This window comes from Equus przewalskii, chromosome 12, assembly GCF_037783145.1.
Source record: "Equus przewalskii isolate Varuska chromosome 12, EquPr2, whole genome shotgun sequence".
In the NCBI taxonomy this organism is placed as follows: Eukaryota; Metazoa; Chordata; class Mammalia; order Perissodactyla; family Equidae; genus Equus; species Equus przewalskii.
Window position 1 is genome coordinate 6,093,744 of NC_091842.1, and position 23,665 is coordinate 6,117,408.

The 23,665-nt window shown below is 54.4% G+C and overlaps 2 protein-coding genes across 9 annotated transcripts in view; one reads left to right on the forward strand and one right to left on the reverse strand.

Annotated features, from left to right (window-relative positions):
• Positions 1-334: 334 nt before the first annotated feature.
• Positions 335-18,243, reverse strand: TMEM130 (transmembrane protein 130). Of its 2 annotated transcripts, none has more exons than XM_070567448.1 (8): positions 17,910-18,243; positions 12,084-12,389; positions 10,656-10,815; positions 6,590-6,756; positions 5,708-5,792; positions 4,373-4,575; positions 2,193-2,305; positions 335-1,724 (listed from the first exon to the last, which is right to left on the reverse strand). In XM_070567448.1, the coding sequence occupies exons 1-8, from the start codon at positions 17,992-17,994 to the stop codon at positions 1,572-1,574; spliced, it is 1,272 nt and encodes a 423-aa protein (XP_070423549.1). In that variant the 5' UTR covers positions 17,995-18,243; the 3' UTR covers positions 335-1,571. The 2 variants fall into 2 exon arrangements, with proteins under 2 accessions (XP_070423549.1, XP_070423548.1); XM_070567447.1 differs by having other exon boundaries at positions 335-1,760; positions 17,910-18,193.
• A 5,179-nt stretch (positions 18,244-23,422) lies between these two features.
• The window catches only part of TRRAP (transformation/transcription domain associated protein), a 117,345-nt gene continuing 117,102 nt past the window's right edge, over positions 23,423-23,665 (forward strand). For all 7 annotated transcript variants that reach the window (XM_070567449.1, XM_070567458.1, XM_070567455.1 and 4 more), the window contains exon 1: positions 23,423-23,563. The gene's annotated coding sequence lies outside the window, so the exon portion shown is untranslated. The remainder of the gene's footprint in view (positions 23,564-23,665) is intronic.

Genomic DNA, 23,665 nt, shown 5'->3' on the forward strand with positions numbered 1-23,665 from the left:
GGCAAGTTCCTCAGCGTGGCCTACATCCCAGCTCTGATCTAGCGTCTGCCCGGGGTCTCAGAGTTGGCTGCACGCTGGAGTCACCCGGGGACACCTGGCTCCACCTCCGAGAGGCCCTTGTGAGTCTGATCAGTCTGCGATTCAGCCTGAACAGCCATTCGAGAACCACCGGTCTGGACCACTGAGCAGGACCCGAGGCCCCAGACAGTGGCTCCATCGAGTCCACCTGCCAGAGAACACGACCGGGATGTCCTGCTGCATCCGGGATCTGCTCGTGCTGTCTGCAGGGCCCAAATGTCCGTGCGTGGAAAAGAAAGAGACTCTGGCCAGCCGGTTGCTGCTTGGCTATATTCAGAGCACACAAGCTTTATTCAGCAATGACGGCAGTATTTCATGAGAATGAGCTGCACGACAGGAGGAAGGCTGTTTCCAGAACAAAGTCTGAGAGCAAACTTACAGCCACAGAGCTCCGCCCGCCAGGCCCTGCCCCGCCCTGCCCTCCCCAAACAGGCCCAGGTTGCTCCTGTCTCCTGCATGGCCAGACCAGAGCCCAGTCCTGGTCTCCCTCTGCACCCATGACGCACCCTCTCCACGTGCTCTGCCTGCCCCCCACCCCAGGCCGCTGGGCCGGAGGGGAGAAGAGTGGGCTGGTTCCCCCATGGGCTCTGTCCAGTCTCGCCTCTTCCTTCTCAAGGCCACCCAGCTGCTGGGCAGCGGAACCAGAATGATTCCCACGGGAAGCTCCAGTCCCCACTGGTTTGTCTCCTCTTTTGCTGCAAGGCTTTTTCTTTGATGGAAGTTCCCACGGTCTCAGTAAAAGAAGGTGCTGTTTAGAAAGCACTTTGCACTCACGAAGTGTTAGCCCTGCCTCCACCCAGCCCCCCAACAATCAGGCAGGGAACAGGGTATCCTTAGAAGGGGACTCCGTAGCCACAGGCACAGTGACAAAGGGAGGGGCCAGGCCCGGGAGCTGTGGGAGCCACGTGGAAAAGGTCAGACTTCATTTCAGTTCTAATTCAGGATACATTCCAGCAACTGACTTAAGTGATACAGAGATGCTTGTGTGACACGTGTGTATTTCTCTGTGTGTGTGTGTGTGTGTGTGTGTGTACATGTATGTGCTCGTCTCTGTATGTAGGACCTTTCTTGATGTCTCCCTAAGCATTCGTGACCTTCCTCCTTGCTCTGACCTGGGCAGGGCTGCCTAGGGGGAGCGAAATGCAAACCCCAGACAGATGGCAGACATGCCAACATGGGAGGAACAGGTGAGAGGCAGCCAGGCACAGCTGGGAGAGAACGCGGACCCCCGTCGAGTGTCGGAGTCCCACTTGGGGTCTCCTCAAAGGCGAGGGGTGGGGTGGGGCTTAGGGCACTGGCTGGACTGGACAGATGGACAGATGGCTGGGGGTGTGTAACTGAGGGGCGCTGTGGCAGTGGCTGGACTTTACAGATGGACGGCTGGCCATGGTGGATGGCCCCACACACGTGAACCCCTCCTGCTCAGTGCCCCACCCTACCCTAAGTGCCGAGTCGGCAGTCAGTTAACGCTGAGACGGGGTGTGGGGGAGCGCTCACACCGTGTAAGTCTTGACAGACTTGTAGAGGGGTGGCAGCAGCCCGTGGTTCTCGCGGACAACCTCCAGGTACTCCGATGGGGTCTCCAGCAAGAAGGGTGTGCAGCACATCTGGCAGCAGCATCTAACCCCAGCGGGTGGCTCCGGGTTCTTGTCAGACATGGGGGAAAAGTCAAAATCAGCCACCTATGGTGAACAAAACCCCACGCGTCAATCACTCGCCTGCTGGGGGCCCTGCCAAGGTGGCCTTACGAGCTCAGCGGCCTGGCAGCAGTGTGCACGGAAACACCCTTCTGGTGCCACACAGCACTTGACTGTGCCTTTGGCTCTTCTGCCCTCTGGGTCTCCCTCTTTCAGTTGTCCTCTCCCTTACCTGCCCTTGGGCATGGACGCCAGGCAAGGGACAAGGGCAGAAGGAGGTAAGTCAGATGAGAAGAAGCCAAGTCAACAATTTGGCCTGGTCTATGGATGCCTCTTGGGCACATGATCCCCCGTCCCAAGGCCTGGCTCTGACATCCAGACCCCCTCCAGGCCCCCTGGCCTAGCCGCCATGCTCTCCCCACAGATCCTCTCCAGTCAGGGCCCGGGGGTCCAGCCACCACCCTTCTGAGCACCCACCTCCACCATGTCCTTCTGCTGAGCAGCATTCCTCAGGGTCATGTACATGATGAAGGCCAGCATCATGGTGATAAGCGTGGCACATGGGAAAGCAAAGACAGCCGGCTGGATGCCTGGGAGTGAGAGAGGGTGACGTCACGGCCCTGGGGAGCTGTTGCTGAATGCCAGCCCTCAGGAGGAGACCATAAGAGAGGAGATCAGTCAAACCCCACCAGAGCTGTTTTCTCCTTATGTCCATGCATCCCAAGAGGCCAGTCCAGGATTTCACAAAAACCAAGCTGGGGTGTGGGAGGGTTTTAAAATATGTCCACAAGTACTTGATATCAACTTTCTAGAGGTGCAGCTAAATTCCCCACCTCCTGAGTGTGGGCTGGACCTGGGGCCTTGCTCCTAATAAACAGCATGTGACAGGAGTGATGGCATACGACTTCTGAGTCCGGGCCATAAAAGACATCACAACTTCCCCCTTGCTCTCTCTGGGGTGACTCACATTGGGGAAGGGAACCCATGTAGCGAGGACACCCAAGCAGCTCTGTGACCTGGGTCACAGCCTCCCGCCCTCTGGCGGCTTGGGCTCACTCACTGATCCTTATGCCAGGAAGCCGCATGGCAGAGCAGGAAGAGCCCAGTGACTAGAGTTAGGGGGTCCTGGGTTCAAATCCTGACTCTGGCCAAGGTGTCTGAAGCTAATGCTGACCCATGAGTCTGCCAGGAGGGTGTGACAAAGTGAGGTGTGAATGTGCCAGGTGCACGGCAGGTGACCAGCAAGTGTAGGTTCCCTCTTGCTCTTCCTGCACCCTCCTCCTGGTAGAGACACCACCACACGCCACGAGGATCTGTTTCCCAAGAAAAGATGGCATTGATTACCTGTAGCGCTGTCCTCTCCACAGAATTCAGGGGGATCCTGGGTACTCGGTGCCCAGGAGGCGCCGGGAGAGGCAGGGCCCGAGGCCCCCGATGATGCCCACAAGTCACAGAGTCTGCCTGGCCCACGAGGTCGGCCAGGAGTGGAGTGTGGCATCTGCTCAAGGGCTCAGAGGGGCTGGGGCGACTGGAGGGGACAGTGACAGTGTCTGTTGCACTTACGGTGCCAAGCTTGGGGACAAGCGCAACTGGCAGGGTTTCCCCTTTTGTACTATAAAGGGCGGGACCAGGCTGGGCATCTGAAAGACCATCCCTTACGGTTCTAGGATCCTACTTTCTCCTCTACGTAAAGGATGCACTTTCCTGGGGTGACAGAAGAGTCCCCCGGAAACGAGGGGTAGAAGCTAACGCCATCATCAGCTAATCCCATGACTGGGATCCAGTGGCCGGGCCTGAGGATGGTTTGGAGAAGGGTACCCCGGGCGGAGATGGTTGGGTGTCCCCATGAATGACAGGGACCCTACTGCGCACCTTCTGAGTGGCTCACACTCCCTGGGAGACCCACAACAGCCCTGTGAGTCAGGCACTCGCCACTGGGGATGCTGGTCTTAGTGATGGCAACTGTGCTGGGATGGAGGCGATGGTGTGGGGATGGGCGCGACGGCGGTGAAGGAGGGGACGTTGTGATCACGGTGGCTCGTTTAATGTGGGTGTGTTCAAGTTGGGGATGTGGGACACTGATAACACGTGGGGGGGGACACTGACAGCGATGGTGGTGATGGCAACAAGAGAGCTAAAGTTGGGGTGACACCGGGACGACACGGCAGCGATGGCATCGGTCCAAATGGCTGGTGTGGGGGCTTGTGGCAGGGGCGTTAACGGCAGTGCTGATGTGGTATGAGTGGTGGCGATCACAGAGCTGTCTGCTGGCTCTGGAGGGTGCAGGAAGAACTCTCAGCAGTGTGTGTTGGTCGTGGTGGCGGTGATGCTGGTCAAGTTGGCTGGCGGGAGCTGAGTTGGCCGCTGTTATTGCTAGCGGTGCTGGCACTGAGGGTGGTGTTGGAACTGATGGGTGCCGGTATTGGGGTGCTGGAGCTGGGTGCTGATGGACTGGTGGAGTTTGATGGCCATGGTATGGGCAGTGGGTCAACGGTGTTGGTTGGGGCCAGTGGGGTTACTGATGATTCTAGTGTTGGCGAGGCTGGTCGTTGATGGCCTCAGTAGAGTTGGCCGGTGGTAGCGCAGTGGTGGTGGCGGCGGGGTTGACTGGTTTTTTTCTGACTGTGTGGCCCTGGAGAAGGCAAGGTGTCACTTACTGGAAGGCCACACCTGGATCCTGTGGTACTGATGTGTCTTGCTGATGACATTCTCGGCCCGGATGCTGAAGCAATAGTCCCCCGGGTCCCTGAAGGTGTGGGTCAGGTTGTAAGCCGTGCTGGCCACTGACACCGGGTGGCACTCTCCCTCCTCCAATGGGAGGCACTCGGGTTTGAGACGCCAGCACACAGTCAGAGGCGGGCTGCGGAGAAATGGGGGTGGATTTTCAGACACGGCTCGGCAAGGAGCATGAGCAGAGACCAAGTCCGAGAAAGGCCAAGCGACCGCAAACTTCAGTGTCCCTTCCAGGAGAGAACACTAAGCTGTCCTGGCCTCCGCTTCACAGTTCTAGAGCGGGGAAAACAATGGTACATAAGAGATGGCCCCAGACCCCAACGAGACACCAGGCCAGGGAGGCAAACAGGGATGTCCAGAGACTGTGGGATGAGGCAGAAAGAGCGCTCCAGTGACACCCGTGGAAGCACAGGGGACAAGGGAGCACATTCTTAATGAGGAAGTCAGGGAAGGCTTCCTGGAGGAGGTGGCATGTGAGCAGCATCTGGAAGGGTAAGTAGGCTTTTCATAGATTCAAAAGGGAGGAGGGGATTCCGGGTTACCCGCCTGGGACAGCACAAGCTCAGAAGCTGGAAGATGCAGGTCCATGGAAGGAACACTGAGCGAGCATTCCCATTTCACAGAACCACAGGCCGGGGTAAAACACACACACACACCACCTCAACGATCAGGTCTGCCAGCCCAAGTGGCTCCCCACCCCACTCTCCAAGTACTAAGCTCCTACCTCCAAAGCCCCCTGAAAAAGCCACCTCCAGCCCCTTGACTCATCTTCCTCCTCCCGCCTGAGCCTTGCTTCCCTCTGATGTGCCCCAGCTGGGCAGGCAGGGCTGGTCCTCCCCAAAGGATCCTTGGAGGGCTGGGTCCTGACCGCTGACCTCTGCAGCTTCACCCATCCTTGTGGGGAAAGCACAGCCCGCATCTCCATGTCTTGTCACTTACTACAAACAGCCTCGTGGCCTTCTTGCCCGGAGCTGGGCTAGGGCCTTCCCCGCGACAGCTGGCTTTCCGGGGGCTAGAAGCAGGCCCAAGTCACACATGGAGGGCTCTTCACAGGGCTGTCCCTCACCTGCCTTTGCCTCGATGCCCACGCTGCAGACAGCCCCAAAAGGCCCCTGCTCCCTCCCATGGACCCCGCAGGGCAGGATGGCATTATCCTCCCACCAGCCCCCAGATCTGGGGCCCATCGGGGGATGGAGCAGGCTCAGGAGAGTGTGGGCCGGGCCATGAGTCACCCACGGTGCCCTCCGGGGTTCACTCACCTCCCTAGGAAGTTCAAGGTCACTGTCATCTTTTGGAAGGTCTGAATGAGGGTGGGCCCCAAGACCTGGATGCCTCGAAGGGTTTCTGAAAGGCAGAGAGAACCCCGTTTAGACCTGGGGACTGAGGATGGCTGTCTCAGAGCTCCCAGGGCCCGGGGCTGCGTGACCATCGTGTCCTCCTGCCCCCCAGCCCTCTCTCGAGGTGGGGTCGCAGGTCTGTCGAGGGCACACGCGGGTCCCGCCTCCCCGTCAGCAGCAGGCACCTGAGCCGGCACAGTGAGGAAGCTGGAGGAAGTAGGGAGGGCGCTGGGAACCAGGCCCGAGGGCTGGTTCAGGTACCCCCCATGTCCCCATCAACTGTGCTGCCTGGGAAAGGCATCCCTGTTAATGATCATGGCAGCACCACCGAGAAATCTGTGGCAGTGGCCCAAGCAGGCCCTCTCGCCAAAGCCAGGGAGACGTGGGTTTCCACTCCCTCCCTGTGCGGTAGACTGAGGCGCAGCCCACTGTGCCGTGTCCTTGACCGGAGCCCCGGGTGGCCAGGGAACAAGGAGCAACGTGGACACAACGAGTCATAGCAGAGCATCTGGCTACAGGCTCGGGCTCTGGGAGCAGGAAGGCCTGGGTGCAAATCCCGGCTCTGCCACTTGGCAGCCATGCGACCTCCTCCGTGGCCTTCCGCGCCCTCCTGGAAGCTGGGATAATGAAAGACTGCCAGAGGGTTATCGGGGACACGAGAAGAGGGGATGCGCATCTGAGCTCAGCCTAGCACCCCACTGGAGCCACTCTGATCTGGGCGCGACCCAACCCTGGAAGGAGTGGCGCCCAGGGCTCCCCTGGGGCCAAAGGCTCAACCTGCACCAGCCGTGCCCAGAGACCCACCCTGCAGCTTGAGCGAGGCGGAGAAGTCGCCCGTCTTCTGCATGATGCCCTTCCCGGCGTCCAGTGTGGCCTGCTCCCACTCGGCCACCACTTTGAGCTTCACGGTGAAGGTTCCCACAATCGAATAGTTATAATAGACCATAGGGTCGTCGGTCACCAGCAGGGTGCTGTAAGGTGACAGGGAGGAGAGAGATGACAGAAGTGACTCATGTGACTTTGAAGAGGTGGGGTGGCTGCACAGTGACACGCTCGGGTACCAATGCCTCATGAGCCAACCGGTCATCACAGCGGCCCCCAGAGCCAGCCAGGGTGCAAGGTCAGCTGTGCTTGGTAAAGTGGCAGCTGGTTGGCTTTGTGCTTCTAAGTTACAGGTGGGAGAACTCCTGGCAACAGGTGCCCATCACCTGCCAGGAAGTGCTCTGTCCGCCCAGCCATCTGAGAGAGGCCAAGTATTAGAGACAGAGACAATCTGGGGAGGGTAGAAGTATGAACTTTGGAGTTAAGACACACCTGGCTTTGAATCTCAGCTCCAGATTTCCTACCTATGTAGCTCCAAGCTTTACTTTTCTCATCTATAAAAGAGAGAGGCTCATAACTCCATCACAGGCCATGATATAACATATAAAGTGTGTAATATCATGCTCTTCCCTTGCAATTACCTAAATCATTTCAAAAAGAAGTCTAATAATAATAAAGAAAATCTTTGTGTTGATTTGTCAATGCTCTTTACATATGAAGTTTAGCAATCCTTTACTTATTATATATCTTCCAAATATTTTCCTCCAGTTTAACCTTTGTCTTCTGGCTTGGTTTACTTCTTTCATACCCAAATTTTAAATCTGACGATGCCAAATTTAGCATTTTTTCCCTTTATAGTTTCTGCCTTTTATTTTTATTCTTAGAAATGCCTTCCCCACTGCCAAATTATCCAACTAGGTGATCACCTACATTTCAATCTAGTTTTGGCTCATTATGTTACTTCGTGTGTGTGTATGTGAGGAAGACTGGCCCTGAGCTAACATCTGTGCCAATCTTCTTTTATTTTATGTGGGATGCTGCCACAGTGTGGCTATTTTTTTTTTAGGAAAATTAGCCCTGAGCTAACTGTTGCCGATCCTCCTCTTTTTGCTGAGGAAGACCGTCCCTGAGCTAACATCCATGCCCATCTTCCTCTACTTTATATGTGGGATGCCTACCACAGCTTGGCTTTTGCAAGCAGTGCCATGTCCACACCCAGGATCTGAACCGGCGAACCCCGGGCCGCCGAGAAGCAGAAAGCGCGAACTTAACTGCTGCGCCACTGGGCCGGCCCCAATTTATAGCTTTTTAAAGAACATTTATGGATGTATTTCCAGTTCCTCTCCCCATCCTCATTCACAAGCATTCTGCTTTTCTGATCTTTATTTTTTCTTCTTACAATACCAAGACATTCTCTTTTCATTTTTTAAGTCTTTTTAAGGTTCCCAGTACAATTTGTGGTTTTATTCACATAAATCCTACAGTTTTAGAATAAGTTTATTCTCTCAGTTTTTATGTTTTATAAGTATTATAAAAGTTTTGTTGATTGCCATCATTTGGAAAGCTATGAATCTCTGTTTTGTAACCAGCCACATTACTAAAATTTCTTTTTAGTCCTAAGATTTTCCAGTTCAGTCTCTGGTGTTTTCCAGGTAAACAGTATTGTCATCTGTGTATGACAGTTTTTGTCTCCTCCTTTGTGATATTTTTATTTCATTTCTTTTTCTTGTCTTATTTCATTGGCTAGTCAAAAATGTTCAACTCCAAAAGAAATAGTGAATAAAGTCTTTAACAAGAAATGCCCCTAATGAGTATGGAGACTGTCCCCTGGTTTGAGAAAAATGTTCCAGAAGTTCTTTATGTTATTAAACCATATATATATATATGTTTATAACCACATGTATGTATTTGTATACATGTAGGTATGTACATTAATATATGTGTGTACATTTATACACAAATTTAGCTGAACTGTAAAATCTTTGTCACATTCCAAAAATTATTCTTATTGGAATTTTATTGGATTTGCATTAAATTTACAGAATTACTGGGCGAAATTGAGATCTTTACACTCACCATCCCGGACATGGTGCACACACCCATTCACTCCAATCTTTGATCCCTCTCAGCAGCTCTCTTGAGATAGGACCCTGCCCATTTCCGGGTAATTGTGTTCCTCCATTTACTTTCTATTCTATCTTTGCCATTATTAGGAGTCCCTCCTTTATGTTCTAACTTCTTATTACTAGTACATAAGAAAGCTCCAGATCTTTCCATCGGTCACCTTACTAAATTCTTATCATTTTTCCCGTTGATTCTCCAGAATTGTGCTCTCCAACAGGTAGCCACTGGCCACAGGTGGTTGTTTAATCTTAAATTAACAAAAATTAAGTAAAACTAAAAATTGATTTCTTGGTCATACCAACCAAGATTCAAGGGCTCAAGAGCCACACATGGCACAGATACAGAACATTTCTAACATCCCCGAAAGTTCCACGGGTCAGTGCTGCTGCACAGGTCCTTAAGCAGGTCATCTTCTTTGTAAATTCTCCGTTTTCCAATATTTACATCTCATTTATTTTCTTGACTTACTGAATAGGTCAGAACTTTCAGGAAAACGTTGAATGATAGTGACAAGGGGCGTCCTTGTCTCACTCCTGCATCTGGGGCAGGGCTCCCCCAGTATCTCAATGGAATGATTCCCCAAAAGCATTTGACCACAGATCTCTTTTTTCGCCAAGGCCTAGGGAATCCATATTCCACATTTCACCACCGGGTATAACGTTGGTTGTTGGTTCCAGAAACTTCTTTTTCTGGTTTACTGAGATAACAGAGAATCTCCATTTCTGCTCATTCTAACACCTTTTCGGCATCTGAAGAGATGATCGTATACTCTTTCTCCTTTAACTTACTAAAATGATGAGCCAGAATAATAGAGCTCCTAACAGGGGGCTGTTTTAGTATTCTAAGCTAATCCTGACTTGCATACTTCCCAGATTAGGGTATGCAAAGGCCATGGGCAAGCTCAGGGCATCTTCCAGAGGTGTCACTGTTATTTTTAGATTAAAAGAAAAAAAGATACATTACAGAGCCGAGAGCAAAATGTGCGTCTGTTTCCAAGGTAAAAGATACAGCTTGGAAGGACAGGTTTCTCTCAGGCTGGACTCCTTCAAGAGCCTGAGGACTCTGTCTCCTCTGAAGATAAAAGGATGTGGGTGACAATTTTAGACACGCGTGACTCTTGCTGGAGAGTGGAGGAAGCGTTCTCTGTCGCTGGGGGCCTGGGGATCTCTGCAGAGAGGAGAGACATGCATCTCTCCTTAGAGCAAGGGGGGCTGGCTCACCAGGCCTCTCTAAATTCCTTCCCACTCCATTCTAGAATCTTCTGCCTTCCAAATCTAGGCATTCGTTAAGACCAGACATTTCTCAGGCTTGCAGAGAGGGTACAGGAAACTCACGGCCCACAGACCAGTTTTCCAAGTTTGTGAAAGGCTTAGGAACCCTTCCCATGAACTACTCCTCGCCCCTCATGGGACTTAAGGGTCCAGCATGCAGGACTGTCAGCCAGAGGTTTGGAGGGACCCAAGTGGAATGAGTGGTCCCCAGCAAGCACCATCCTCACACGATCGGGGTGCCGGACCCCCACTTCCCGACCTGCCTCCCACTGCCTGGCTTGTTGGGAGAGGAGTAATGAGAAATGAGGCCAGAGCACTCAAATTCCACTGCATCTGCCATTGGCTGGCTGGGTTCCTCCAGAGACAAGTGGAGAAAAATCCTACCCATCTTGACCTTCCTTACAGGGCTGTTTCGGGCACCAATGACCTCCTCTACTAGGCCGTATGCACCTCAAAGGCAAGGCCGGTGACTGATTCACCCCTGGTCCCCACGCACGCACCCCAAGCTTGGCATAGAGCAGATGCTCAAGGAGGTTACGGAGTGAGAGTGAGTGAGTGGGTGAAGGTGGGAAAGCACAGAGCACTCTGCAGGGGACAACAGGGCCACCGGCCAGGGGCCAAGGCTTTGGGGCATCAGGGGGGTATGGACATACCCATCTCCGAAGTCCCAGCTGTAGAGAAACGAGGCGGTCTTGAAGAAGTTGCTCGGGTCGTGGAGGAGGAAGGAGACTCTGAGGATCGTCTTGGTGAGGTAGGAGCCGGGCCAGGGCAGGGAGGTGTTCTGGGTGACGACGAGATTCCCCACAAGGAACTCTGGGAGAGAGAGATGGAGGGGAGGGGGGAGGCCACCGAGGTGGAGGGAGGTCTGTGCCAGCTGGCAGAGCAGCCTCTCCCCGACCCGACCCCCTGGCTGTCAGAGCTGGGTGGTGGCGAGAGGGGACCCTGCAGGTCACTGTACACAGAGGCGCATGCCCCCCAAGTTGTCACCCACCCCTGCCATGTGGACAGTGTCAAAGACTCATGGTATGTGTGAAATGCATAGCTTCCTTCCTGCACCCCTTTCACCAGGACCTTGAACTTTCCGGCACAAAAGATGCCCGGGACCAGAAGGAAAGCACAGGCTTTCAAAGGAACTTTTGTAGAATATTTCAAAATATTAGACGAGGCTAGAAAAAAAATCAGCAGTTCCACTGGTCGCATCTCCACACCCAACGTGCCGGGCCGGCTGAGGACCACCGTTCTGTGTCTCCTGCTCTAAAAAAATTTAAGAGCGGATATTTTTCACCACAAAAGGGGAAAGTAAGGCATACGCCATACAGCTCATCCGGAAAAAGTGGAGGAGAATGAAAAGAAACTGCCTATCATTCAAACATAACCATTGTGGTTATGCAAAGCATTTGAGTGTACGTGTCTAATGCACACGTATCTTAAACACAGTTGCCCAAATTGGTTGCAGAATTTTGTGTTTTGCTTTTTAAAATTTTACAAGCATGAGTACTCCCCCAGGACATTACAAACTCTTTGCAAGCGTCATTATTATTCGTTATACAAATTATATCAATAACCTGACCAGTCCCCTTAGGGTTGCATCCTTAGCTTGTTAAGATTATTTTCTGCTATTATAAACACCACTACAATGAACATCTTTGTGCATAAAGCATTACCCAAATGGAGGTTTATTGCCTAAAGAGAAATTCTGTATTAGATTGTAAACTCCAAGAGAGCAGGGACTACTCGGGAGGAAAAAGAAAGGAGGGGAGGGGAAAAGGAAGGAGGAAAGGGGAGGAAGACAGAGAGAGAAAAGACTAAAATAATTTATAACCATTGATACATACAGATCAGCTGCTCTCCAAAGGCTGGTATTAATTTAGACCCCCAGCCACAATACGTGCTTAGTGTCCACTTCAGCACAACGCTGCCGGCAGTGGGTATTATCATTTTCTGATTTTCGTATTAACTCAACTGCCAACAGAGAAGGAACTATGGGTCTAATTTGCATTTAAGTGATTACTGGCCAGCCTGGATGTGTTTGTCTTCACCAAGAGTCTGAAAGCAAACTAGCAAACAGGGAGGATCCTCACCTGTGATGGGGAGGACAAGCAGGCTCTTTGACACAGGCTGGCACATCCAACAGTCGGCGGCGGTGACCCACACGGAGACCGGGAAGTCCCCAGGCACACTCCCCACGACTCGGATGCTTGAGCTGAAAGCCTCATCAGTCTTCCCTGTGAGCAGCAGTGGCGTGTGGATCCAGTGGAAGCGGTAGAGGTGGGTGTCGGCGGGCAGGACCAGGCTGCCGTTGTCGCTGGCCACCAGGCTGGCCGTGATGGTCACCTCTGCCCCGGTGGTGGCAGGGCCATCAGTGGTGAGGCGGAGTTCATACAGGCCTAGGAGCGCAAAGACAAAGACTGTGTTTCAGGAGGGGGCGTGGCAAGGAACCCCCCCCCCCCCGCCCCCGCCACCCTCTGGGCTTGCTTTATTATTCTGTTTCACAGGTGGGGAAACTGAGGCCCAGCCAGTTCAAGGGACTTGTCCAAGGATCGTACGGCTCTTTCACTGTCAAACCGGGCTTCCATCTCAGGCCTGCCTGACTCTAAATCACATGTTCTTGCCAGTGTCCCCAGTTTATATTTTCTCGTCATGCCAGCCAAGCAGGGCCTTACAGAGCATGTGTGTGGCACAGGCTGGACCTGGCCAGACTTACCTCTTAGCTCTGAAAATGACTGCCAAGGCCTGTCATAGGACCCACCGCAGCTGCCGTGAAGAAATGCCCCCCTTCCCTAGCCTTTTGGAGCTATCTTAACATGTCACACAAAATTTCAATTTGAAACACAGAGCTGAGTCTGGACCCCGTCAGGGGCCTAACGGCTTGAGAGCAGGAGAACAGGCCTGGGGAAGCAGGCCCACTTTGCTCCACGCCAAGCCTCCGCCTCTCTTGGTCTCAGTCTCTAAATCTATTAAGTGAGGGGTTCTAAGCTGCACTGCCCCGTACAGTAGCCACCAGCCACAGGCGGCTCTTTTAGTTTCAATTAAAGTTTAAAAGCCATTCTCTCAGTGGCACGAGGGCCATTTCAAGTGCTGGCAGCCACAAGTGGCTAAGGGTCACCATATTGAAGAGCGTGGATACAGAACGTCTTCATCATCACAGAAAGTTCCACTGGACTGCACTACTCTAGGCAACTCCAGGATGCCTGCCAGCGCCAACGCTGGTGTGACTCCAGCTGGGTCGACTCCTCGGGGAACTTGAACTGCAATATGGGGGATGCCCCCCTTATGGGGAGCCCAGAGAACAGGGCCTTGAGCATATGGGATGGAGTGGTGGGAAGAGGCCTTTTAAATAATGCTCCACCTCCTGACCACCACCTTGAAGGCAAGACTCATTGTAACGTGAAAACAGAAGTATAAAATAAAAAATTAAAATACTTTATTAAAAATCTTAATCAGTAACAACCATTGCTACCATATTTGGGCATTTTCCACCATTTTGTAAAGAAGCTATGCTCACGCTCTGAGACTATATATTCCATTGTTGTTTTTGTTTTCAATTCTGGATCATAGGCATTTTCCTAAGTCATTATTCTTCAACTGCTTTAGATAGCTACATGACATTTTATCATATAAACAAGGTAAGATTTTTCTTTTCTTTTTTTTTTTTTGAGGATGATTAGCCCTGAGCTAACATCTGCTAATCGTCCTCTTTTTGCTGAGGAAGACTAGCCCTGAGCTAACATCCGTGCCCATCTTCCTCCACTTTATATGTGGGACGCCTGCCACAGCATGGCTTGCCAAGTGGTGCCATGTCCGCACCCGGGATCCGAACCGGCGAACCCCGGGCCGCCGAGAAGTGGAACGTGCACACTTAACCACTGAGTCACCAGGCCGGTCCCCATAGGTAAGATTTTTAAAATAAAGTTTCCATCATAGAAGTAATACCTATGTATAAAGAGTATTAGAAATGTCCCATAATCTTACCTCCCAAAGACAACACCTGCCATCATATTGCTGTCTTCATGTCTCTTTTTCACGCATCAAAGTTTTTAATTTAGTCGTAATGTCTCTCTGCACACAATTTGGAATTATTTTATTTTCACACGACAACAGGTCAAAAGCAAGTCCACGGTCGCACTAGTATGAATTTCAATATGTGTGTGACCATCCTTCAAGCAGGCACATGTCAATTCACAGAGAACCCTCCCCTCTTGTCAATGGCACCACCGCCCCTCTTCACTGTTTGCCTGTAATTTCTAAGTTCCCCCTTCCGGGGAGGTTTCTGCAGGGCTCGAGGTGGGAGAGCGTCCAGCCCGCGGCAGGGGACACTCGGGCAGAAGAGGTGACGCAGAAGGAAGGGTGGAGGGGCTGCAAGCCCCACTCTGTTCATTGCGCTTACTCCACCCACTTTCCCAGCCAAACTCCCCCCTCCCACCACTTCAAGTGCCTCCCAAAGGCTGATGGAGCCCAGTCATCTAAACCTACTTTCTGGGCTCCAGACCCGCGCTGAGCAATACAGCAGCGACTAACGACGTGTAATTCAATCAATGTTAATTACTTAAACCTAATTAAGTTTAAAAATTCAGTTCCTTGCTTGCACTAGCCCTAGCCACATTTCAAGCTCTTAATAGCCACACGTGGTGAGTAGCTACTCTTCTGGATAGCACAGAGCGAGAACATTCCTTCATCACCCGAAGTTCTGTTGGACAGGGCTGTTCTGGAGCCTCTGGATTTCTCCCCTCCCCAAACCCTCCATCCTCTTCACCTACCCACTCTCTGTTGGGGTTAGTGGATCCAGCTGTCCCAAGAATCAAGCCCCAGGTCTCTGCCACTCTAACTCCTCCCATACGGGCATGTGTGCTCCTCTCCATCTCTTAAGGCCAGCATTCAGCCCTGTCTGGATGACTGCTACATTCTGTTCCTGACCCTTGGCCTCTAGTCCTGCTCTACTCTCGGCCATCCCCAACGACAAGCTTCCTGCACAGTTAGTCTGAGCGTGGACCAGCCTCAGGGTGGAATCCAGATTCACATCTTGGCACATCCACGCTGTGGCCGGCCACTTCAACTCTCGTAGTTCTCCCCACCATGCTCTGTCCTTCCTAGCCCCAGGGCCTTTGCACATGCCGTCCCCACCGCCCTTCTCCACCTATCTGTCCGTGGATATAACTTCTTCTGGGAGGCCTTCCCTGAACCCCTCTCCCCCTCGGAGCTCTCCCAACAGCCTGCGCACACAGTTGTCACAACCCCATGTTAGGATGAAGGTTTCCTTGTCTCCTCCACTGCACTGGAAGCTCCTTGAGGTGCCTGGCACAGAGTAGGTGTTCAACACTGCTGCCGCCAAGTGGCACCTGGAGAGAAGGGGGTGGCAGAGGGAGTGGCCCACCTGGGACTGCCCCAGGAGACTGTGCACTCAGGTGGTACTGACTGAGCCCCTTCCTTGGGCCCCACTCTCAGGGAGCTCACAACAGACCTGTGGGACTCAGCTAATCTGGGAGGTGAGCGAGTGTGCTCTCAACTGTGCACCCTTCCCCTTGCAGCAACATTGCCTGCCCCCACCAGGGACCGGGCTCCAGTCTTTGCCCTTGCCCGTGTCACACATTCCCTGTTCTGAAGCTCTGTCCTCAGGGCCATAGTTTGGATTGCAAAGTCATTTGGGCTGGCATTGAAAACGGGACCTGTGGTGTCTTAATCCCAAAGAGAGAATTCTAGACGCTGCCGCGGAAGCTTCTCCAAGAAAATATATGTCACACTCAGGGACCTGAGCGCCCAGAGGCCCCCATGGGATACAGCTATGCCTGGGGCCCCCCAGCAACTCTGCTCGGCAGGGGCTGAGCTCTGTTCTCCCTCCCTTCGGCCGGGCTGCGCAGAAAGAGGGGCCTGGATGAGAGGCTGTCTCCCCTCCTCCCTCTGGCTCCCGCCTGCCCCCCAGCGTGGGCCAGAGTGAGGCTGGCAGGTGGTGGGGACAGACGGCTGCATGCTAATAGCCATCTAGCATCTCCAGCAAGAGGGGCCCATGTCAGCACGACGCAGATCGCAGATCCGTTGCCAGGGGAATGGAATCAGGAGGGCAGCAGGCTCGGCTGGGAGGAGGGATGGATGGGGGTGGGGAGGCGCTGTGGCTCCAGCAGACAGGGCTGCAGACACTGGTCCAGCTCCCGGGAGCCCCCATACCTGTCCAGACACAAGGAGGCTCCAAGGGCACTTTTTTCAAGCTTCTTTTTCAAAAGCCCACATTTCACAGCCCCTCGGTCACGCCGCCCCTGTTCCTCAGGGCTCTCAGAAGCATCCAGGGCATCCAGGCTGAAATGGACCGTGAAGGCTTTGCCACGTGTGGCCGAAACAACTAAGGCCCAGGTCCTGTTGCCCTACCAGTCCGAATCCATCTTTGCAAGTTTGGGAGGCCAGGTGACTCGGCCTTGGACTACAGAGCAGCCAAGGCAGGGCCTTAGCGGGCTCCACAGGTGCCCCGAGTGACAAAGAGCTGTGGCAACTGCGCAAAGCTTGACCCACCCACTAACAGGCCCCCAGGGCTTCCACTTGGAGCGCACCACACATTCTCCCTGACAACACAGCATGGGCCCCGAACATTCTAGAAAATGGCTACATCAGCTCTTTCCCCCTGCACAGGTAGATAGTCCAAAACACTTGCCAAGGTCCTTCTGAAGTCTGATAACACAGCCTGCGATGAATTAATGGTCTAGAATATGGACTTGTGACCTCAAGCCCTGGAGTATGAAGCATGCCCTGCCGGCTGACCCAGACGCCAGGAAGGGCCAAAGGGCTTCTGAGTCTCCGCTTTTCTCCTGTGGGTTCCCAACCCCATTCCTAGCGATTTTGACCATATCACGGGTGCAACAGGCCAGGCTGGGAACCACACGACTTCCAAAGAATTAACTCTTTTTTTTTTTTGTACTTTAGGCCACATGGATAATTTCTGGAAACATGTAAACCTGACGGATAAGAGACTCCATTTCTATATGAATTTCCAGGGGGAATGCAGGGGATCCTGACCACGCACAATGCCCACAAAATTCTCTAATTCGTCCCTAAAGTGCAGGTTTTGTATTTTACTTTGTGGCTTTTCTCTCATAAATGTGCATTAGATCTCTTCCTCTCTATACCATTCCTTTAAGGGGGAGGGCGGACAATAATGAAAAATGTTAGATAATGTTTGACCTCCCCCCATGGCCCATCTGAGCCCCAACAACTCTCCAATCTGAGTCCTTTTTGTCGTCACCATGAGGCAGAAAGGTTGATGCCGGCCTTGCACCGGTGAGGATGGGGGGGGGATGGTAGAAGCACGCCCAGGGGACTCGAGGTGGGACCCGGCAGCACCTGTGAGCTCGGGGTCCATTTTGGAAATCACTCCCAAAGAGGAAATGGCAGACTGGGCTCCTGGGCGCTAAAATCGCATCCTCCCCGAAGCCAGTACAAACAGCGTGGAAAGCCTCACCAGATAAGGCCACATTTTAAGACAAAAACGCTGCTTCTCAGGCAACCCAGTGGCCGCGCTCCCTGGGGTGGCTGTGGCTTGATGACGGACCCCGCACATCCCTGGTCTCCCCGCATCGACCTCCCCCATCCCCCGCGGCTGCGAGGTCCCCGGGCATCGGGATGGACGCGCCGGCCACTGCGCGCAGCTCCCAGGGCAGGGCCGATCTGGAGGTGGCTGCAGGAACCGAGAGGCGCGGGGTGTCCCCTCAAGCACCGGGGGTACTTCGGAGAAAGGGGAGAGGGGAGGGAGGAGAGGCTTCGCGGCGCAGGGCTGGCGGTCCTGCCCTCCGCAGCGCGCTGCAGGGGCCTCGGCGGAGGAGGGAGCGCGCACGACCACCTCGGCAGCCCGGCTCCCGGCCGACACGGCCCCGAGGGCCCGGGCTCGCGGCGGCTTGGGGAGGTGGCCGGCCGGCGCTGCGCCTTACCTGCGGCCGCCCGAGCCGGGGCCAAGGGCAGGAGGCAGGCGAGCCAGAGGATGCGGCCGAGGCGCGGCCAGAGGGCCGGGGCCATGGCGGCGCCAGGAGCGGCTGGAGCGCCGAGGGGACGCGGCTCGACTCGGCGGCGGTGGCCGCTCCTCGGGGCGCGCGGCGCGGGCTGTGCGGGGAGGTGCGGGCGCGGCGCTCGCTCGTCCTCGCCTCGGGATGCCGTGTCGCCGCGCGCCGCCGCCGCTCACAGCCCGCCGCGCCCCCTCCCCGCGCCCCTCCCTCCCCTCGCCGCAGCTCTCCTCTCCCCACGATCCTCCCCTCCCCTCCCCTCCCCTCCCCTCCCCTCCCCTCCCGGGGTCCGCGCTCCTCCAGTCTGCGCCCCCTCCCCGTATCCCTCCCCTCGCTGCGCCCCTGCTCTCTGCACGGTCCTCCCTCCCCTCCCCGGGTCCGCGCTCCTCCAGTCTGCGCCCCCTCCCCGTATCCCTCCCCTCGCTGCGCCCCTCCTCTCCGCACGGTCCTCCCTCCCCTCCCCTCCCCTCCCCTCCCCTCCCCTCCCCGGGTCTGCGCTCCTCCAGTCTGCGCCCCCTCCCCGTATCCCTCCCCTCGCTGTGCCCCTCCTCTCTGCACGATCCTCCCTCCCCTCCCCTCCCCTCCCCGGGTCTGCGCTCCTCCAGTCTGCGCCCCCTCCCGGTATCCCTCCCCTCGCTGCGCCCCTCCTCTCTGCACGATCCTCCCTCCCCTCCCCGGGTCCGCGCTCCTCCAGTCTGCGCCCCCTCCCCGCCCCTCCTCCGCGCCCGCCGGCTCTGACTCAGCGTCCCCAGAGGCGCGCGCCCCGCTGCGAAGCCGCGAGCAGGCCCCTTTGGATTCTTTCTCCAGGTGCCTCCTCCTGTCGTGACGCACGAGGCTTGGAGACACGACTCTTCATTCAAGAAACGTTGAGCGCCTACTGTGTGCTGAGCGCCTAGCAAAGGGCCTGGAAACGCCTCCTGTCCCTCCTGAAAAACTTGAGCGCAGGGCCCCTGTGCGGGGGGCTGATGTCATTCCTCAGTTTATCCTCTCGGCGCCTGATGTAAAATGGGGTTTCTGCTCATACCTGGGCCCACGGCGACGTCGCTGACACTGAGGGCCTTTCGAGACTCTGACAACCTCGATGAGGAATGACCAGGCCGCTCCGTGGACACTCCTTGGCCTAAGCAGGCGCTTCCATCAGCCATAACGGAACAGAGTGCCTCTTTCCCCTTAGAAGGTGGCCCGGCCTGGCTGGCCTTAAAGACTGGACACCTGCAGCTGGGTCCCGGTCGCAGTTCTGCTCCTGCTTTACTGCATACCTGGGCAAGGGACCCCACCCAGCGGGAGAAGGTTGGATGCCTCCTCCAGCCTGATGGCTGATGGACCACAATTTCAGGACCCTCCGGATGGGAGTGAAGACATCTTTTAAAGGCAGAGCCCTGGTGGGCTGCCCTGCCATCTCACTGTAATGGAGGGGGCACAGATCTGAGTGAGGCCCCTCAGGAAAGTTAAAAGTGCCAGACAGATGTCACTCCCCAATGGCATCAATCACCATCATGGGAACAAACACTAGGCCTAGGACCCAGGAGCCTTTGGATTCGCCCTGAGAGTTATATGACCTTGGGAAAGTCACTTACCTCTCTGTGCCTCAGTTCCCTTTTCTTTAAAATGGAAATAATAATAGTCTCTGTGTCATGAGACTGTTGTAAGGAGAAAATCAGTTAATACATACAACGGTGCTCTGGGCATAGCAAGCACTCAGTCAGTGCTGGCTGGCCTCACTACAATTGCTTAAGGGCTTGGGAGAGTTCTGCTTGTCCAGCAGAAATTAAGAAGAAAATTGTGCTTGAGAAGAAAATAGTATGTTAAGATTATCAATTTAGTTTCAAATATTTAACTATTTAACGTTATTCAACGGTCTGGTTGTTAGTGATACATTTAAAAAAATGTACTAAATGCATAAATAGCAAGACTTTTTTTTTTTTTTTTTTTTTTGGTGAGGAAGATTGGCCCTAAGCTAACATCTGTGCCCATCTTCCTCTATTTTGTATGTGGGATGCTGCCACAGTATGGCTTGACAGGTCTGCACACGGGATCTGAACCTGCAAACCCAGGGCCATTGACAGGCTGCTGAAATGGAACGCATGAACTTAACCACTACGCCACCAGGCAGCCCCAAGACTTATTGTTTTTCAATGTGTAACTTTATTACATTGAATAATAATTTGACAGTAGCCACAGAGAGTCCTCTCTAGATCACAGAAGCCACCTGCAAGGCCACCCTGAAGCTGATGTTGATGTGACCCTTCTTTGCCTAATTCCTGTCTGTTGGCCAGGATTTGGGTGTCATCCCCCCCTAACCCCCCGCCACCCCTCCCCAGAAACCTTCCCTCCTCAGGCTCTCACAGCACGTGTCTTGATGTTAATTCTTGTCACTGAAAATCTTCCTAAAGCAGGGTAGCCCGTCTGTTGGTCCTAGCAAGGTGCTATGATCAGATCTCCCTTTTGTCACAGAAGGGCAGCGGCCTTAGGGTTGCATTGTCCTGCCCTGGAAATGTAACTGTGGGAAGTGGGGGCAACGGAGCAGATAACAACCACCCCAGATCCACTCTGGAGAGGCTTTGGGGGCTAAAGCCTATGGTAGGTTGGAGGGGGCAAAAGAGAGTTCACACGATCCCTTTGTTGAATTGACCACGGCTCCAGGCCGGGGTGTCGGCTCTGCCAGGGCAGCTGGAGTTTTTTCAGACCTCAGGACACCCACTCACCCACTCACCCACTCACCCTGTTGAAACCCACAAGAGACCTAGGGAGGACAAGATGCTGGGTTCCTAATTCATCATGGGGAAAGCTTCTTCGCAGGTGTGGAACCCTAGGGCTGGCCTCCAAGAAGCCGAACAGCTGAGGCAAAGGTAAGCAGCAACTCCAGTACAGCAGGGGACAGTGGAGGGGGATGGCCTCTTGGTGGCTCTCAAAAGGCCAGGCTGGGGCCTCGTGCCCTGACCCACTCCATGCGGAGACCACCTGCCCGTACTGCTCATGCCCACCAGAGTGGATATTTTGGGGCTCCCTATATCCTCCTTTTCAGTGTTCCAACTGATCCTGCCCGACGGGTTCCTACAGTACTATTGCAAACAGGGTATGAATTTATACATTTGTTTACGGACTGAATTGTGCCCCTGGAGAAATTCATATACTGAAGCCCTACCCCGCAGTGTGACTGTATTTGGAGACAGAGCCTTTAAAGAGGTAATTAAGGTTAAATGAGGTCATAAGGGTGGGGCCCTGATCCAATAGGACTGGTGTCCTTATAAGAAGAGGAACAGACACCAGAGATCTCTCTCTTCAAGGGCACGAAGAAGAGGTCATGTGAGCACACAGTGATATGACAGCCGCCTGCACGCCAGGACGAAAGGCGTCAGAATGAAACCTACCTTAGCAGCCCCTTGACCTCAGACTTCTAGCTTCCAGAACTGTGAGAGAGAAATTCCTGTTGTTTAAGTCACCCAGCCTGCAGTGCATTGTCCTGGTACCTCTAGCAGACGAAGACAGCACCCGATGGGCAACGGGAACACATTGGTAAAGAAAGACTAAAAAGGAGCTTGCTGTCCAGGAGGGGAGACAGATGATAAATGAGTCAATAAATAATTTCCCATTGTGAGGTTATTGGGGGTAAATACCGCATTATGAAAGACAGTGAGGTGTGGGGGCTAATGGTTTTCTTAGTCTGGGCCTTAAGGAAGGCCTATCTGTGGAGGTGACATTTGAGCTCATCAAGGATGACAAGGAGCCAGCTTTCTGCCTCTGAGAGATGAACATTCCGGACAGGAGAAGTAGCTGCAGAGGTCCTAGGTAGGGATGAAGCACAGCAAGGCCACTGCGGCTGGAACATGAAGAACGAGGTTGGGAGGTATGCAGGGCGTGGAAATGAGGATGAGCTGAAAAGTCTTTGGGGGGTTTTAAGCAGAAGAGGGGCGTGATCTAATTTACCTGATAGGGATGACGTTGGCAGTGTGCCCAACTTCTAATTCAGGAGATAGACAAGAAAACAGGCAAAAATCAGAGCAGCGGGATGGGTACTTTGCTAGGAGAAGCTAAGGCCATGGGAAAGAGCACAGATTTCCCGGATGTTAGGGCTAGGCCTAACAGTACGTCTTTATCATAGGCAATTAAGCTGAAACTTATCAAAAGATTTGTCTACTGCCGGTTTTTCTCCACCCCCGAAACAATATTAAAAACCACCTCAGCACACCAATTACAGCCCTCCAATTTTTCAACCTTCTCCAACTTTGGACTTCCTACTTTTTTGGGGGGTGGGGGGAGAAGGAGCAGAGAGGATTTTTCTGGCAAGTGGGCAACGTCTTCCAGAGGGGAAGGGGTGTTCTGACCCATTTTATTTCTCCCAGGCACAGAAAACTGGCTCTAAATACATCACTTACAATCCCAACACATCAGCGGAGGCTCGTTCTTGAGTGGTAACCTTAAATAAGCAAGAAGTTTGTTCCCCAACAGGGCACCTTTCCTGCACGGTATCTGCAGGTATCGCAAGCTCTGTTCTTTGCAGGGTGTGAAATGTATCTGTCTGGGAAAAGAACACAAAGATTTTAGAGAGTTAGTGATGATGGGGCTGGGGTTAGGAACAGACAGGAAGGGGTAGGAGGTGGAGCCAGGTCCTGGAAGTGGTAGAGGTACTCAGGTCATCACTTTCACACTCCGTCCATTTAACATGGTAACCATGGGTTACCAGGAAAGGCTCAGGTCATCAATTTCACACTCTGTCCACTTAACATGGTAACCATGGGTTACCAGGAATGGCTCACTATTTAACCACCATCTTAGATGGAGTCTGTAGGTGACGCCTGACAGTATTTTTCCCTTCTAGGGCCTCTTGGTCCAGCCCATGCCATCTCCCCTGGGCATCAGGGCATTCTGCCCAATCCCCTCTCAGTCTCAGCACTGCTCTGGCCCAGCCCGAGGCATCTGCCCGCGGGGTAGGAGCAGACAAGGAAAGTGGTCCTCTGCGGTCTAGCCTCGGAGTGATGCAGCTGCCGAACTAATGATCGGGTCGGCCACATCCAGGCAGAACACCAGGGCTTCCCTTCGCTTACAGGGTCTCGAGCTACCTTCGCCTTCCCAATGACCCTCCTTGCCTCCTCCCCCTTCCCAGGCTAGAAAGACCCCCGGGAAAGCAGCCGGGGAGAAAACTCACCAAGCCTGCCACGTTCAGTTCAGGGCTGGACTGGACCCGGGCCCGACCGTCGCCAACTAGGGAAGCCCCTCCAGTGCCCACCGCCGCACAGCAACCCCCGACCTTCCCTCCCGGGGCCTAGCTCCCGCCAGGACATCTAGGGCCCAAGAAACCCCATCAATGACACTTAGCGCCTCCCGCCTCCGTCCCCGCGGGGCCCCGCCCACGCAGGCGGAGGTTTAAAGGCCGGTGGCCCACCGGGGCTGCAGACGCCCCTCCCCGCTCCCGCCGCCCGCCCAGGCCGCACCCACTTGGGGGCGGCGCGCCGGGGCCCAGTTCTCGGGCGGCGGGCGCGGCCGCTTTAAGCGGGGGCGGGCCTGCGCGCGGCGCCTCGGCTGCAGCGAGGGCTTCGTCGAGGGGCGCGGGCCGGGCTTGCGGGAGGCCGGCCGCCGAGGTCGGGGTAAGCACGGGCGGGCACGGAGGGGCATGGGCGGAACGGCCCCGGGAGGCGCGCGCCGCGGCCCCGACGGCTGCAACGGGGCCCGGGCGCGGGGGGGCCTCT

What these genes read in the sequence shown, in the direction of transcription:
- TMEM130 (XM_070567447.1), bottom strand. Translation starts at nt 17,994, where the DNA reads ATGGCCCCGGCCCTCTGGCCGCGCCTCGGCCGCATCCTCTGGCTCGCC. An exon ending in GCTTGTCCTCCCCATCACAG is followed by an intron (nt 10,816 to 12,083) that starts GTGAGGATCCTC and finishes TCTCTCTCCCAG; the next exon opens with AGTTCCTTGTGGGGAATCTC. An exon ending in AGCAGAAGGACATGGTGGAG is followed by an intron (nt 1,761 to 2,192) that starts GTGGGTGCTCAG and finishes TGTTCACCATAG; the next exon opens with GTGGCTGATTTTGACTTTTC.